General features: G+C 30.4%; 1 protein-coding gene across 4 annotated transcripts; it reads left to right on the top strand.

Annotated features, from left to right (window-relative positions):
• The first annotated feature begins 10262 nt into the window (after positions 1–10262).
• On the top strand, positions 10263–13595 carry LOC133690635 (GRF1-interacting factor 3-like). 4 transcript variants are annotated; one of them, XM_062110870.1, is made up of 6 exons: positions 10263–10497; positions 10646–10685; positions 10806–10913; positions 11977–12053; positions 12664–12748; positions 12822–13595. In XM_062110870.1, the coding sequence occupies exons 3-6, from the start codon at positions 10836–10838 to the stop codon at positions 13206–13208; spliced, it is 627 nt and encodes a 208-aa protein (XP_061966854.1). In that variant the 5' UTR covers positions 10263–10497; positions 10646–10685; positions 10806–10835; the 3' UTR covers positions 13209–13595. The 4 variants fall into 4 exon arrangements, with proteins under 4 accessions (XP_061966854.1, XP_061966853.1, XP_061966851.1 ...); XM_062110869.1 differs by having other exon boundaries at positions 10263–10524; XM_062110867.1 differs by lacking the exon at positions 10263–10497 and having other exon boundaries at positions 10531–10685.
• The last annotated feature ends 1258 nt before the right edge of the window (positions 13596–14853 follow it).

The following is a 14853-nucleotide window of genomic DNA, read 5'->3' as shown; positions in this document are numbered from 1 at the left end:
AATTTGACAAAGTAAATGATGAAGTGAATTCTAACTTGGCAGTGGTGAGTGAAATATATATAATTTTTGTAACCAAAACTCTTTTTCCTAAAAAAAAGGAAAGGAGAAAGAACTTTTTTTTACGTTAGAGAGGGAAAAAAATCTTATGTTATGAAAATAAGTTACCACTTAGTATTATTATGGTCACTAGAAAACCATAATTTGTCTATAAAAATTTTAAGATAAGAAACTAGTTATGTTAAAAATAAAATATTATCATCCTAAAACATCTTTTCTAAGGTATGATGTATTGTTAATCTTGTCTTTTATTCCTAACAGTTTGTTGTGCCTAAAATTACCACTAATCTATATACTTGGATAAGAATATATCTACTACAATGAATTAAATTTAAATCTTAAATGGACGAATTAGTTCAAGCCTAACCTTTTTAAGGATTGATTTATCTTTATCACTCTTAATTATTATCTTTAGATAATACTTAATGAAGGATATGTTTTTTTGTCGGTTATGGAACTCATGGGAGAGAAAGCATCTATCTAAGATTGTTAAAACATATTTCCATTTCCGACAATACTAGGCTTAAATTAGATCTGCTGATTTTCTAACGGGCTCGTCATATAAGAAAATCCTCTCCGTTTTATGGGCCCACTCAACATATAGAGGATAAGCCGCTGTTAAGGATTCAAATAAAAGTTGCTGAACTGGCTTGGTCCAAACATGGCTTAAATTTTATTTTCTTTTGAGCCTAAACTTGTCGTTTATAATGGGCTGTTTCGAGCTTGAATTTGGAAAGGAATTAGAGTCCATAGTCGACAGTGTCTTCCGTCCATAGACTTCTATTCTTCAAAGGGATTAGGCCATCCAACACTGGGCCCGGGAACCAAGTTCCTTGCTTTGAGAGTTTGTGTTGCATTTAAAAAAAAAATAGATTTTAAAAGATATATATTTAATTAAAATTATTATGACATAGATTTTGCTTGCAGGATAAATAGAAAGTAGGTTTTTATTTTATATAAAAATTTTATTTTATTTCATATAAAATCAAGATTTAGAACATAATTACATGTGAGATTCAGTGGAAAAAAAATATTTAGCTAACTGAATAATTTTTTTTTGAGTCAAAAACAGAAATTACCAAAGCACTAAACAGTCTCTTCTTATCCAAAGGCCACTTATCTAACTAATGTCTCTTGCTAACATAAACAAGTAGATTGTCCAGTCAAAGAATTTACTTTTATTTGTTTTTAAATTCAAGTATCGTAATTGCTAATATAATAACCATTAAAAATTTATATGATAATTAATTTTAGAACTCGTAAAATTAATTGAGATGCATGTAAGCTGACCTGAACATCTATGTTAATAATAATAATAAAAATTCTACAATGAAAATAATTTTTTTCAAAATTTGAAAAATGGAAACAGTTTCAATCATCCAGCATACCTTTTGAAATTATAAAGAAAGCTAACAATGTTACAATAATGCTCAAATAAAGCAAAGCATCCCTAAATATAACTGGCTAAGATGCAGCCTGTTACAGCGTTGCCGACAAAGTACATTTTAATTACAGAAGACTTCGGTATAACCTAAAAGGTCAAATGCAAATGGTGGGCCTAAACAACTTCAGTCCCTCAATAAAATCCTCTTGTCGTTACACTACACCCCAACTCCATCGGTAAACTCTACTCGGTATGGTGAGTTTATGATAGTGAGTTGTATCAGAAACTGAGTTAATCTATTAAAACAGAAATTGAGTTAATAAAGATGAGTCTCTCCTTTTCTTCTTCCTTTTGCAGATGATATATATCATTTCATTTACAGAGAAATTATTTTCATGGTAGTCCTAGCATTGATCATCTCGAGAGAGGGAAAAAAACTAGTATTAATTAGTATAAACAGAGTGAAGCACCGAGTGAAAAACAATGGTTCGAGAACATGGAAAGCACCTTACATTAGTTAAAAGAAAGACCTTGAAAATTGAAAGCCAATTAAATTATCATAATCGAAGAGGAAATAAAGATTATGATTTTGAGAATTTATTAAAGTGAACCCGCCTGTATACTGGAACTAACAGCCAGCTATCAAAACAGGCACCAGCCACCAGAATTAAAAAGACAAAAGAATCTACCCCAGATAGCTTCATCGATCACAAAGAGTTAAAACTAAGACGTAATCATTTTCTTCTTTGAATACGGAACAACTTTTATAAAAACAAAAGGAAAGAAAACAAGATGTCACGTTGATTCTAGCTTTATTACCAGTAACAGTGTCACTTGAAATAATATTTTTTTAAAAAAATTATTTTTAATATCAATCTATTAAAATAATATAAAAACATTACAAAAATTATTTTAAAAAATTATAAATATTTTTTTAAAATATTTTTAAACCGGAGAAACAAGAAAGCTATTATTAATCATGACTCATGAGGTCTTGCTTTATTAACGATTCCAACATATCACTGCATTCTCAGTTTCGTTCTGCTAGCAACTCTTTAATTTGTCTTTAACAAAAAAAATATACACCTCCGATTCTCCTTCAAAGTAAGGTATGTTTCTCCATAAAGTTGTTACTCTTGGCACTGTCTTTGTATATAGCTTGTTATGCTAAGATATATATGATAATGATAGTTCAATCTTTCTCTTCTTTTCTTCTTTCCTGAATTTCAGCCACAGAACTGGTATTGGTTGATGGGAACGTTCAAGGAAGACAAGCATGAGGCAAATCAAGAATATTATCCCGAGAAGATTATGAAGAAATGCGTAATTTGTTTGTGTTCAATTTTGGTGTGTATGGCAGGAGGAACACTATTGCTTTGGTGGGGTTATGAATATCACCCAACGAATAGTCAGCTGTGGATGGTGCCCTCAGGTCTCATTCTGTTGGTTACTCCTGTAATTGCTTGGGTCGCTGCTGTCGTCTCTGAAACCTGTAATTGTAAGGTAGAAGATGATGACTCTAAGACGAATGAACTTGTTGTTTAGGCAGGTGGCTCAGTCGAGGCTGAAAGAAACTATAAAAAGTGGCAGTATCAGTGTGGTTTTGATTTATCAGTATTTTAGTTGGCTACTTGTTAGAAACATTGTCTATCATGATTTAGTTCCCTAAAACAAGTTTCTCAACTAATTCATCATAAAGACATAAAAATTGAGTTTCAAACCAAATTGACTAGAAAAACATGCTTTCACTTTAAGATAGAAAAAAAAGTACAAGAAATATAATTAACTAACATGAGTTAATTTTATTGGATTTGGATGCACTCGGTAAGTAAGAAGAAGATTCTAGTGAGGGATTGATAATTAAGAAAAATCAGATACTACCTTCAAGTTGTTCAAAAATCTATGATATTTATTTATTTATGATTTGATTTATTACAAATAGAAGTAGCTAGAGGGTATAATCGTATCGATAAATGGATGAAATGTTACGAAACTAATTCATAAAAGAAAACAAACATTGAAGAAGAAATTAAATTAATAAAACAGGATAATATAAGATCAATCCTTTAAGTTAGTTTAGTAGGGTAATTAATGTCCCACGTAGCAAACTAAACGTGGTATCTTGATATGGATTAGTTGGCGGATGCATGCGTTAAGTAGGCTTCTATATATAACACCCAAATGAAAGACAGCTACGCGTTTCCAGATCATGTAGTATGAGGTATCAACTTGTGTAGTTTTAATATATAATTATTATAGCCTCTGATATTGAAGCAATTGTATAATATAAATAATAATAATAATCTATTGAAAATTAAAGTCGATTAATCAGGGATGGTTTAGGTGAGGCAAGAATCTTGCCTCCCCCGAGTCTGTTCTTTGGGTATGATTTATATATTCGAGTAAGAGTGCTCTGATCAAGGGCTTTATGCCCCGTTTTTCACCAAAAGATAGAGTGTTCTGATGAAAAGGGTCTCCACAGAATTTAACAGTTGTTCTTCACGCTCAATTTCAAAAGACGATGTGAAACTCTAATGGCAATGCCAATAATTAAACCTGTAGATTAACTATGTGAAAAAATATTGGTGTAAATCCGGGTTAAAAATTAATAATATTATCATAAAATTATAATAAGTTTATAAATGAAATAAATAAAAAAATAAAAATAAATATATTTTATAATAAAAAAATAATCTCAGAAATTTAGTAAAATAACTAATATAATTCTAACAATGAGTGTATGAGAAAATTTAAATTTTGATATAAATTCACTTACTAACCAGTTTTATATTATCAAATATAATTTTTAATTCAATGGTCGGTTTGAGCTGAAATTTTAAATGTTAAATCGAGAAAAAATAAAATTATGAAAAAATAAATTTATAAAAATATAATGTTCTTGAAATGAAATAGGATATAAACTACTCTAAATAAAATATAATTGAAGTAGAAAAATTATAATCCCTACTCGGTTAATTACACAACCTCTCTAATTCCACTACTTTTTAGCGCCTTCTTTTCTTTTTCTTTTTCCTTTTGGTTTCCTGGTTCGATGAGTTTTAAGTTTGGGAATTGATGATGATAGAGAATAGGTTGTTTTTTAACGTTTTGTTAGAATTGTTTTTTTGTAAGATCTTGATTTTTCAAGAACCTAGGCTTTTCAATTTGAATTGTGTTATGGGTAATTGGAGGTTCGGTAGCTAGGTTTGGAGAAAACAAGATGCGATGGTTGTTTTTTTTTTTTTTTGGGTATTCAGTTAATTATAGTTTCGTAGCCTCCAAAAATAAGAGAGAAAAATTGTATTTCTTGGTGTATACAGTTGTTGATCTTTTTTTATTTATTTCATTCATAAATAATGTCAAAATTAGAAATTAATTAGCTTTGGTCTACTTCTGTTCGAGCTTAACATGAAGTAGATAGTTGATCGAACTTTACAACATAATCTTGAGTCTAAAGTGTTTGAACTAACAAGTTTTTTATTTTTTTTTCTCTATTTTTTATTTTTTATTTTTTTCCCAACAAGATGAAACAAATTGAGCGATAAAAGAGAATAAATGATAATTTCACTGCCAAAGAACAAAATTGTCATGTATACAAGATCAAGCAAATAAAATCTATCAAGCATTTCGCTTCTTAAATTTTTTGTGCTATTTTTTTTTCTTTTTTCTTTCCTTTTTGGAACCATCTTTGTTTAGGAAAGAAACTTGAAAAAAAAAAAAAGACTTGAGAAGAAGAAGCAAAATTTATGGCAGAAGGAAGAAAAAGATGTACAAAATTAGAAGGGTATGTTAAACATTAATTATAATAGAAAACTTGCAATATTTCAGAACTTTTTTATTAATTAAGTTTATGTGTTTCCAAGTATGTCAAGTGTTATCAACTATATAAATATTAAGATGTAAAATATAGTTTTTTAAATGGTAAATTACCCTTGACATTTTATGATTTTATAGTTTTTTTACTTTACAACTAAGTTTTTAAATATTACACCTCTCTTTTTTAAATAAAACTAAATCTATGATTTAAGAGAAAATCAAATATATTGAATGCTAATTGACCAAATTTTTGTTTTCTCTTCCAATTCCACACCTCCTCCTCCTCTACATAATGCCATCATCTAACATTCAAAATCTCTCAAAAAGCTCAAAAATTCCAACTTTATAGATTTGAAGTTCTTTGCGCATGATTGTAGTGAAGATGAAGACGGTAGGAAAAAGGAAAGGCTTTGGGGTTGCAACAACAAAGAAATATATATGTTTTGTGCGGTTCTAGTAGAGCATATTATGAGTATTATTTTTACCTAATCGGTGTGAGTTTTAGGATGTGATTACCAACTCATTCCTTCGACTTCAAAATCGTGATATTTTTTAAAAAAATTTTAAAGCCTTTCTTTCTCATTAGAAACCATTAATCCATTATTGTTAGGGTTTTCTTGAGATACTTTCTTTATCTGAGCCGTTTATGCCCACTGAAAATGGATGAACAAAGAGCAAGATGAGTGTATCTTTGGTGTTATCAAAGGAGGACATGCTTGGCTGCTGATAGCTATTAGCCTTGTGCAAGTACACCATCTTTTAATAGTATCTCTAATGAAAAATGTTATATTAAAGAGTCAAATGAATAAAATAGCTTTTTGAATAGTATAAATATAACTTTTTTTATTATGTGCATTTTAATGGTAAAAAGCTATTTAAAAAAGTCAATTATATTTTAATATATTTCATATTAATGTTATTAATATAATTATATAACTAATTTAGATATTTTATATATAATATAATTATAATGTTATTAATTATATAATTAATATAAGCAATTTATAAAAGTAATATAAAAATAATGAAGTAATATGAAAGTTAAAAGATATAATTTAAAATTTATTTATATGAATATTTTTAATTTTCAGTTTTATATGTTACTGTTAAAAATTTAATTTTTTTAAAAGTAAATTCAAATTCAAGCTTTGAAAAAAACCGCCAACATTTTAAATTTTAATTTTCAATTTTTTTAAAAAAAATTCAAGCTTTGAAAAAATGACCACCAACATTTTAAATTTTAAAATTTTAAATGGGCAAAAATTAACTGCCAACATTCTAAGATTTCAAAACTTGAAAAAATAATCCATCTATAAATATTCTCATATACCTTAACATTTTTTCTCATCATTTTCTTCTCTCCAATCTTTATTATATTTCATTAAAATTCATCATGAATCATTCTAATTTTAATTTTTATGATGCTTTTGATTTTGATGATGACACTGCTGTGTTCGCTTTTCAAGTTGCTATCGTTGTGGTTACTGAAGAAGAATCAAATAATTAAGGGCGGAGAATAGAGTATCGTGGCTCTATTCTTGGTCATAATATTGTCAATCGTAATAGAAAGAAAGGTGAGTTAAGGTTATATAATGATTATTTTGCTGAAAATCCTAAATTCACTTAAAGTCAATTTCAAAGAAGATTTAGGATGAGTCGTCGTCTTTTTTTTCGGATCGCAAATGCAGTGAAAGCTCATAATCTATATTTCAAATAAAGGACAGATGCTCTTGGTGTTCTTGATTTATCTTACCTTCAAAAGGTAACTGCAGCTCACAGAATACTTGCATATCATATTCCTGCAGATCTTACTGATGAATATCTTCAAATTGGAGAAACCACTGCGATAGAAAGTCTTAGAGCTTTCATCAAAACAATCGTAAAAGTTTTTGATGATTGGTATTTAAGGGCACCAAACGAGGCCGATATTTGTTGATTATTATCAATTGGAGAGCAACATGGATTTCCAGGGATGTTAGGGAGCATTGACTGTATGCATTGAAAATGGAAGAAATGCCCAATTGCATGGCATGGGATGTATACTGGTCATTGTCGTGAACCAACTATAATTCTAGAGGCGGTGGCTTCACAAGATCTTTGGATAAGGCATGCATTTTTTGGAATGCCTGGATCATTAAATGATATTAATGTTCTTGACCAGTCATCTATCTTCGCTGCACTTGCTGAAGGTCGAACTGCTCCTGTCAATTATACAATTAATGGGCATGAATATACAATGTGATACTATTTAGTAGATGGAATTTATCCTGATTGGCCAACCTTTGTTAAGACAATCCCAAGGCTATTGGGAGTAAAGAGAAAATATTTTGCAAGTAAGCAAGAGTCTGCAAGAAAGGATGTGGAGCGGGCATTTAGGGTGCTCTAATCTCGTTTTGCAATTGTACGTGGACCTGTTTGATACCGGGATGAAGAAATGCTTGCAAATATTATGAAAGCTTGCATAATAATGCATAAATGATTATTGAGGATGAAGGAGCAATGAACCTTGGATTTGACCATGAATGTGAAGTCAATTCCTTTATATCAGTGTCACATGGTAAAATACCAGAACTATATGATTTTCTTCAAACTCATAATCGAATCAGGGATAGAGCAACTAGCTCTTAACTACAAGAAGATTTTGTTGAACATTTGTGGGAACAATATGACAACGAGTAGAATCATTAGATTTGAACTTCTTATGTCATCATAAGTTTCAAGTTTTTTATGTTTTTTTTTTCATTATGGTTGTTATCTTTTAAGTTAATAAATCCTACTTATTGTTGTTAAGTGTTAAAAGAACTTCAAAAAAATATTATGAATTAATACCACTTTTATAACAATATATTTAAAATAATCTAGAAATTTCTACGTATTTAATTAAAAATACATTACATTAAACAATAAATCAATCTAGTTAATTAAAAATTAAAACTCCTCTTTTGCATAATTTCTAACTTTCTATTTTAAAAATACGCTGCAGAAATTGGATCCAAATTAGAAATATCCATTTTCATAATTTGCTCTTCTTTCTCAATCCTGTCCAATTCTTGTTTCTCTTAACTTTGTTGAATCATCATAGCTTGTTGCTCTAACATAATTTTTCTGTCTTGTTTTTTCTGATCCTTAATTTCAACTCCCTGAATTGTTGTAAGAGATTTGTTACAGTTACCTCTCCAACTTTATATTTTTCTTGTTTATGTTTAAGTCGTTCCTTTGCAGCCTTCAGACCAATTGGTCTATCTTGATAAATCAACAGTTCACTGCCTTCTCCTAAACTAACAGAATCAGGGGTAGATGAAGCTGAAGAAGCCGGACTTGCATTGACATGACCATTTGGTTTCTTGTTTGACCTTTGATGTTGACTTGCATGCTCAAATTGCTATTTAGGTTCTTTTCTTAAGATAACCCAACAATGTTCTAGTTGAAATCGTTTGCCAACGCAAGAAGCATACATTTGTCGAGCATCATTAATCTGGTAAAAAAATTAGAGAAATTAAATAATGTTAAAATATGTGTTAAACAATTTAATATGAAAATGAATATTAAAATTATCCTTGATTCTTCGGTCATTCCACTTTGCTGACGATTTTCAATTTGAGTAACAAATCCAACAAATTTACCGACTTCTCTATTTATTTCTTGTCATTTACTTGAGATGCTTATTTGGGAACGATTATTTAAGTTTCCTCCATTCTCTACAAAGTAAGCATGTAGTCGAGCCCAGAATTGTTTTGTTTGTTGTTCAACTCCTGTAATTGGATCTTTTCTTGTATTTAGTCATGCAGAGACAAGTAAACAATCTTTCTCTGGTGAGAAATTTTTACTTCTTTATGATTTTTTTGTCGAATGGACATTTAAATTCGAGTATGTTAAGTCATCAATTAATTGATTAGAATCACTTGGTTGAGACGGAATATCTTTTGACTCACTTATAAGAAAGTTGGTAAAAGAGCTTGGAAAATTTGAATCCATCTACATTTAAAAAAAAAAACTCAAGTTAAAACCTTATAAGAGAGTGTAAAAAAAGCTCACATTCAATGTCTAGCAATTTTATAGTTTCCATACATGTGAATTAATAATAAGCATTGCCTCCTATTTGTTCTAACATAACAATTTGACCATTTTTTGGAACTAAAAGAGAATTGATATACTGGTTTAATTGCATTTTTAATAAGACAAAATATAATTGACCTCAAATTAAAACAGACAATCAAAAATAAATTTTAAATATGTCACTCTATAAATTTTTATAGATATCAACTATCATTATTAATTCCTCTCAATTTTATCAAAGATAACAACATAAATAAAAATTGTCTTCCTTATCCCATATCAAAAACATAAAATAACAAAGAAATAAAAATCATCATAAATATTAAATTAACAACAAAAGGTCTAAAAAATCAAGAGATATAAAAGAAAAAATAGAAAAAGCTTTTAAACAAGCATACCTTTTAATTTCAGCTAATTAACACAACCAATGTTATTAATTAACTGGAGAATAATTGATTCTGTTTTTCTAAATTTAAGAGAAGGGTGAGGCACAATACAAAATTTTAACATTTACAAGTTCTTTCCTCCTGTTTTTAAAGGAAAAAAAATAAAATGTTGACCAACGACTATAAAAATAGCCGTTGGCCAATAATCATTTGGTTTTGCTATTTCTATATGAAAATATAGAAATGACTCTTCACAAGATAAATAGCTAAAATAGCTATCCGTTTACCTATGATGTTGGAATGAAAAAAATACAGAAACAAAAGCTAAAAGTATATTTTTTAACATTTGGCTCTTCATTCCGCTATTTTATTGGGGATACTCTAAAAATATCAAATGAAATGGAAATGGAAACGATCTATTTTTGATTGATGACAAAAATTTCAAAATAATTTTCTAAATAAGTTTAAAGATATGGCGGGGATGGTGGTTCATGGTGAGGGAAGATGGGAGAAAAAGGTTATCTTTTTTTTTCCCCCGTATTCGTTTGCTTTCTCTCCGTCTACTTTAAAAATAAAACTTACCACACTTCCAAATCTCGGTTTTCAGAAAGTGAAAGTATAAATCTGATTATTCATGCCACGAACCACAACCAGTGTACAGACGAATGGAATTTTCCTCTTTATACACTTCAACTAGTAGCTTCATCGCCAAATTTTCGAGTCCTCGACAGTCGAGCCACCTATCACGGGCAGATACGAAGGACAACAAGTAAAGCCGAGCCTCACTAACGAAGTGACGTAAGCATCGGGGCAGGGCTGAAAACAGTGAGAGTTTGTCTTTAAAAGACAGACCAAATCTAGTATCTCTTGTTCGTGTATATATATATATATATATATAGTTTTTATTGTTATTGTTAATTTCTGCCTGCCGTGTCTAAAATTCCAGAAACCTACTCCTCAAAATATGCTCACTCGCCATCTCACAGGTGCTCCTACACCTCCTCCTCTCCATATATTTTAAATATATAAAAAAAACCTTTACTTTTTTTCTGCCTCTCTCACCTCTTAATTAGGGTTTAACAATTTGGGGATTTTTTTGGGATTAGGGTTTGGGAAAGCAAAGTAAATTAAACAACATGCAGCAGCCACCGCAAATGATTCCTATGATGGCTTCATTTCCGCCAACAAACATCACCACTGAGCAGATCCAAGGGGTAGTATCTTTTTGTAATTCTTCCTTTATTCTATGCATATATTGGTTTATGCATGGTTTTTCGGTGGTTTTGTTTCTATGATTTATTGATTTGGGGTTCTTTGCTTATGGTGTTTTTTCATGTTTCTTTGTTAAACCAATATTTGAAGCTGATAAGTAGCACAAGTAATGAGTAACTGTTTAAGTGAGACAATAAATAGCGAATTGATTGTGGCTTCTTAAATATTGTCCACTTCAGGAGATAGGCTCCCCCCCCCCCCCCCCCCACTCTTCTATGCACATAACTTATCATCAGTATAACTAAGGCTCCTCTATCTTTTTCTTTATCAATTGTTACTAATGGGCTTTCCAAAAATCCATGATGCTTAAAATAGTTTGTTATGCAGATTAGTGGCTATCGTGACAGATTTTGCATAGATGGGCGCCTAATACCATTAATATCAGGGTTTATTTGTGAGCTTTTGTTTGCGTGTGCCAAACAAACATAATAGTTAGAATATGAGATAAGGAGACTGTTCATAAGCTATTAAGTTGTAGATTAGATTGAACAAAGAAGTTGGAGAATTCAGCCATTCAAGCTCGTTTTGGAATTAATTTATTGGAAACTTTGTATTTTTCAAAGTATTCCTTTTGAAGCTTCTACTTCTGCAAATTCCCATATTTATGATGTACATTTTTGTTTCGCAAACCCATTCCATCTTCATGAAATCCTCAATAGTCATATATGCAAATTCATTCTTGCAGCTAGTAGATGTGTTTTCCTGTTCATGAAACATGACAAAATGTCATGCTATATAGCAATGCATGAAAAAATAGTGGAGAATTTACCATGTGATGCGTGAATTCAAATCCATGGTTGATTGGTTGTATTGTGTGCTAATAGCTGTTTTTATTTATAGGCTTTCACACCTATTCAAGTTTGGCTTTCCCCTTGATGCCATGCTGAGCAATATCTGATCTTAGTTTCCATTTTTGGTTGCCCCTTCATGTGCAACTCTAGGATGTATTATTTGCTAATATCTGCCATATGATGGTTGATTTATCTTTTTTAATTCTTTCTGCAGTACCTTGATGAAAACAAAAGGTTGATTTTGGCGATATGGGACAACCAAAACCTTGGAAAACTTGCTGAATGTGCCCAGTAAGTGATTTGTTCTCATGCGTGCGAGTGTATGCCCATGCTATCCTAGTGTTTCTTGTGTGTTAAGCATAATGCAAGTTCTGATCTATTAGAAGTAAGTGGGGCTGTTTCCTGTTTAGGAAACTTGAAAAAAAGGGTCTTATGACTTATGGGGTGGTTTTGAAATCCAATCTTGGTAACTTTTCTCTAACAAATAGACTCTATCAAATATATAAGAATCTCCATCATAATTAGGGCAGAAACAGGTAGAAATCTCAAAGTTTGTGTTCTGGTACCTATTCAGAACAAGACTGGATAAGTTCTCTGAGTTCCTAATTACCCACTAGCATTTTAATATTTTCTAAACAATCAAATCCAACACATTCAGTTGGTAGCTGGCATCATTATTGGTGATGAAAACATGGAATAGGATAAAAATTTAGACGGGATCTGAATTTACCAGCCAAAAAGAGGCAATGTACTCATGAATATCAGAGTGTTTTTTGTTTTTTTTTTTTAGAATGCTTCATTTTTTAAACTATATGGAATGAAATGTTGCATGCCCCTTTTTATCTATATGCATGTTTATTGCCACCATTTATAAGTCATGTATAAAATTTCAATGAACTAGGTATCAAACCCAGCTGCAGAAGAATTTGATGTATTTGGCTGCAATTGCTGATGCACAACCACAGACACCAGCAATGCCTCCTCAGGTGTATAGTAATCAATGAGACTGGTCATTTGCAATTCATTTACTCTGCTCATGCTTATTAGTATTGCTTTCAGATGGCCCCGCATCTTGCAATGCAACAAAGAACTTATTACATGCAACATCCTCAGGCAGCAGCAATGGCTCAGCAACCAGGTATTTTCCCCTCGAAGATGCCATTACAATTCAATGCTGTACATCACATGCAGGATCCTCAGTTGTTACACCAGCAAGCCATGCAAGGGCAAATGGGAACTAGACCTATAGGGGCTAACAATGGCACGCATCCCATGCATGCCGAGAGTGCTCTTGGAAGTAGTGGCCCTTCTGCAAGTGCTGGCACAAATGACGTGTGTGGGGGAAGCAAACAACATGCCTCCGAGGCTGGCACAACTGGTGCTGATGGCCAGGGGGGTTCTGCTGCCAGGCATAATGGTGATGATGGCCCTGAGGATGCAAAATGATGTGGCCTCCTGAGGGATTCTGTGCAAATCCCTTTGGCTGTTGATAGTAGGCACCCCTTTATTGCAGAACTGGTATTGTTCTGTTTATCTATGTTAGTTTGAGTAAAGAGTTGACATTTTATGTTTCCCTTAGTGTTGACAAGTTAGGTAGGTAAATCACAAGGTCTTGGTATGCCAATGAATCAAAATCAAAACACGGATGAGACAGAGGCTGTTGTAGTTTGTGTAGAAGGAAGAGATGGAAGCTTGTGTTCGCTCATTGATGTCTGTCTCTAGTTGTACGTCCGTCATTTTGTAACAACTTGAAGATGATGCTTGGTGTTGTAGAATCTTGGTCTCACAGGGTCATCGTTTTGAGCTAGTTTTGAATGGCACAATTTTCCAGAATTGCTAACTGGGCCATAGAATTAATAGGCATTTTTAGATCATAGTCTTGGATTAGTTTATTATGATATATTTATTTAGGTTATGTTTTTTAAAATGTTTTGTTTGGAAATATATTAAAATTATATATATTTTTTATTTTTTAAAATTTATTTTTGATTCCAGAATATTAAAACAATTTAAAAACATTTTTAAAAATATAACTTTTTTGAAAAACAGTGTAAAAAAACATATTTTTAGGCCAAATTTTTTTTTTTGGAAAATAGTTTTATTAGAAAGTGAATTTCTGAAAAGTGAATTATTTTTTAGTGTTTGGTAGTGTTATGAAAAATCAGTTGAAAAGTACTTTATAGTGATTGGTTATGTTATGGAAAATAAGCTGAAAAATATATTATTAATATTTTTTTTCAAGTTTATTGAAATAATAAAAAATAAATCTTATAAATTAAAAAGTTGAATGAGAATGAAATTGAAAAAAATAATTTAATTTCATAAATTAACTTAAATTTTATAATCAAATTCATTAGATAAAAAATAAAAAGATTATGAGATTAAAATAATAATTATTATAATTTCATAAATTATTTTAAATAAAATAAGTAATAATTAAAAGATTGAGGATCAAATTTGATATATAAAAAAATTTAATTAAAAAAATAATAAGAAAAAAATAAATAATAATTATAAAAATAATGACCAAAGTTAATATAAAAATCAAATTAAATCAAATTTTAAGGGATGAAATTGAAAAAAAAATTAAAATAAAATATATAGAAATCAAAAGTTTGAGGATCAAATTTGTTATAATTAACAAATAATATGATAATTTTAAATTTTTCACAACTTCTGAAAAAATATTTTCTATTTAAAATAAAAAGAAAATACTTTTATGAAAATCAAGCTAAATTTTTTTTTAATTAAAAAATATTTTTCGTTGATCAATTTTTTAATAATAAACAAACACAAAAAAATTTTTAAAAATAACTTCTCAAAAACTACTTTTCACCCATCAAGCAATCCTTAATTTGGAATTGTTTAAAGTTTAAACGGCCATAAACAATGCTTTAGATTCGGTGAAAGAGGACCTTCATCAGACTCGGTGAAAAAGGGACCTTCATCGTGACCCTGAAGCCAGCTTCCTCGCCGGATTTGTACTAAAAAACATTTTTTGGTTGAGTTAAACAAGAAAATGTGAGAATCCATATTGGATCAGCTTACTTGAGCTTGATGAATTGCTGCGTAAGGAACCCTATCGTTTACC

This window comes from Populus nigra, chromosome 4 (assembly GCF_951802175.1).
Source record: "Populus nigra chromosome 4, ddPopNigr1.1, whole genome shotgun sequence".
In the NCBI taxonomy this organism is placed as follows: domain Eukaryota; kingdom Viridiplantae; phylum Streptophyta; class Magnoliopsida; order Malpighiales; family Salicaceae; genus Populus; species Populus nigra.
This window is presented reverse-complemented; position numbering and strand designations above follow the sequence as displayed.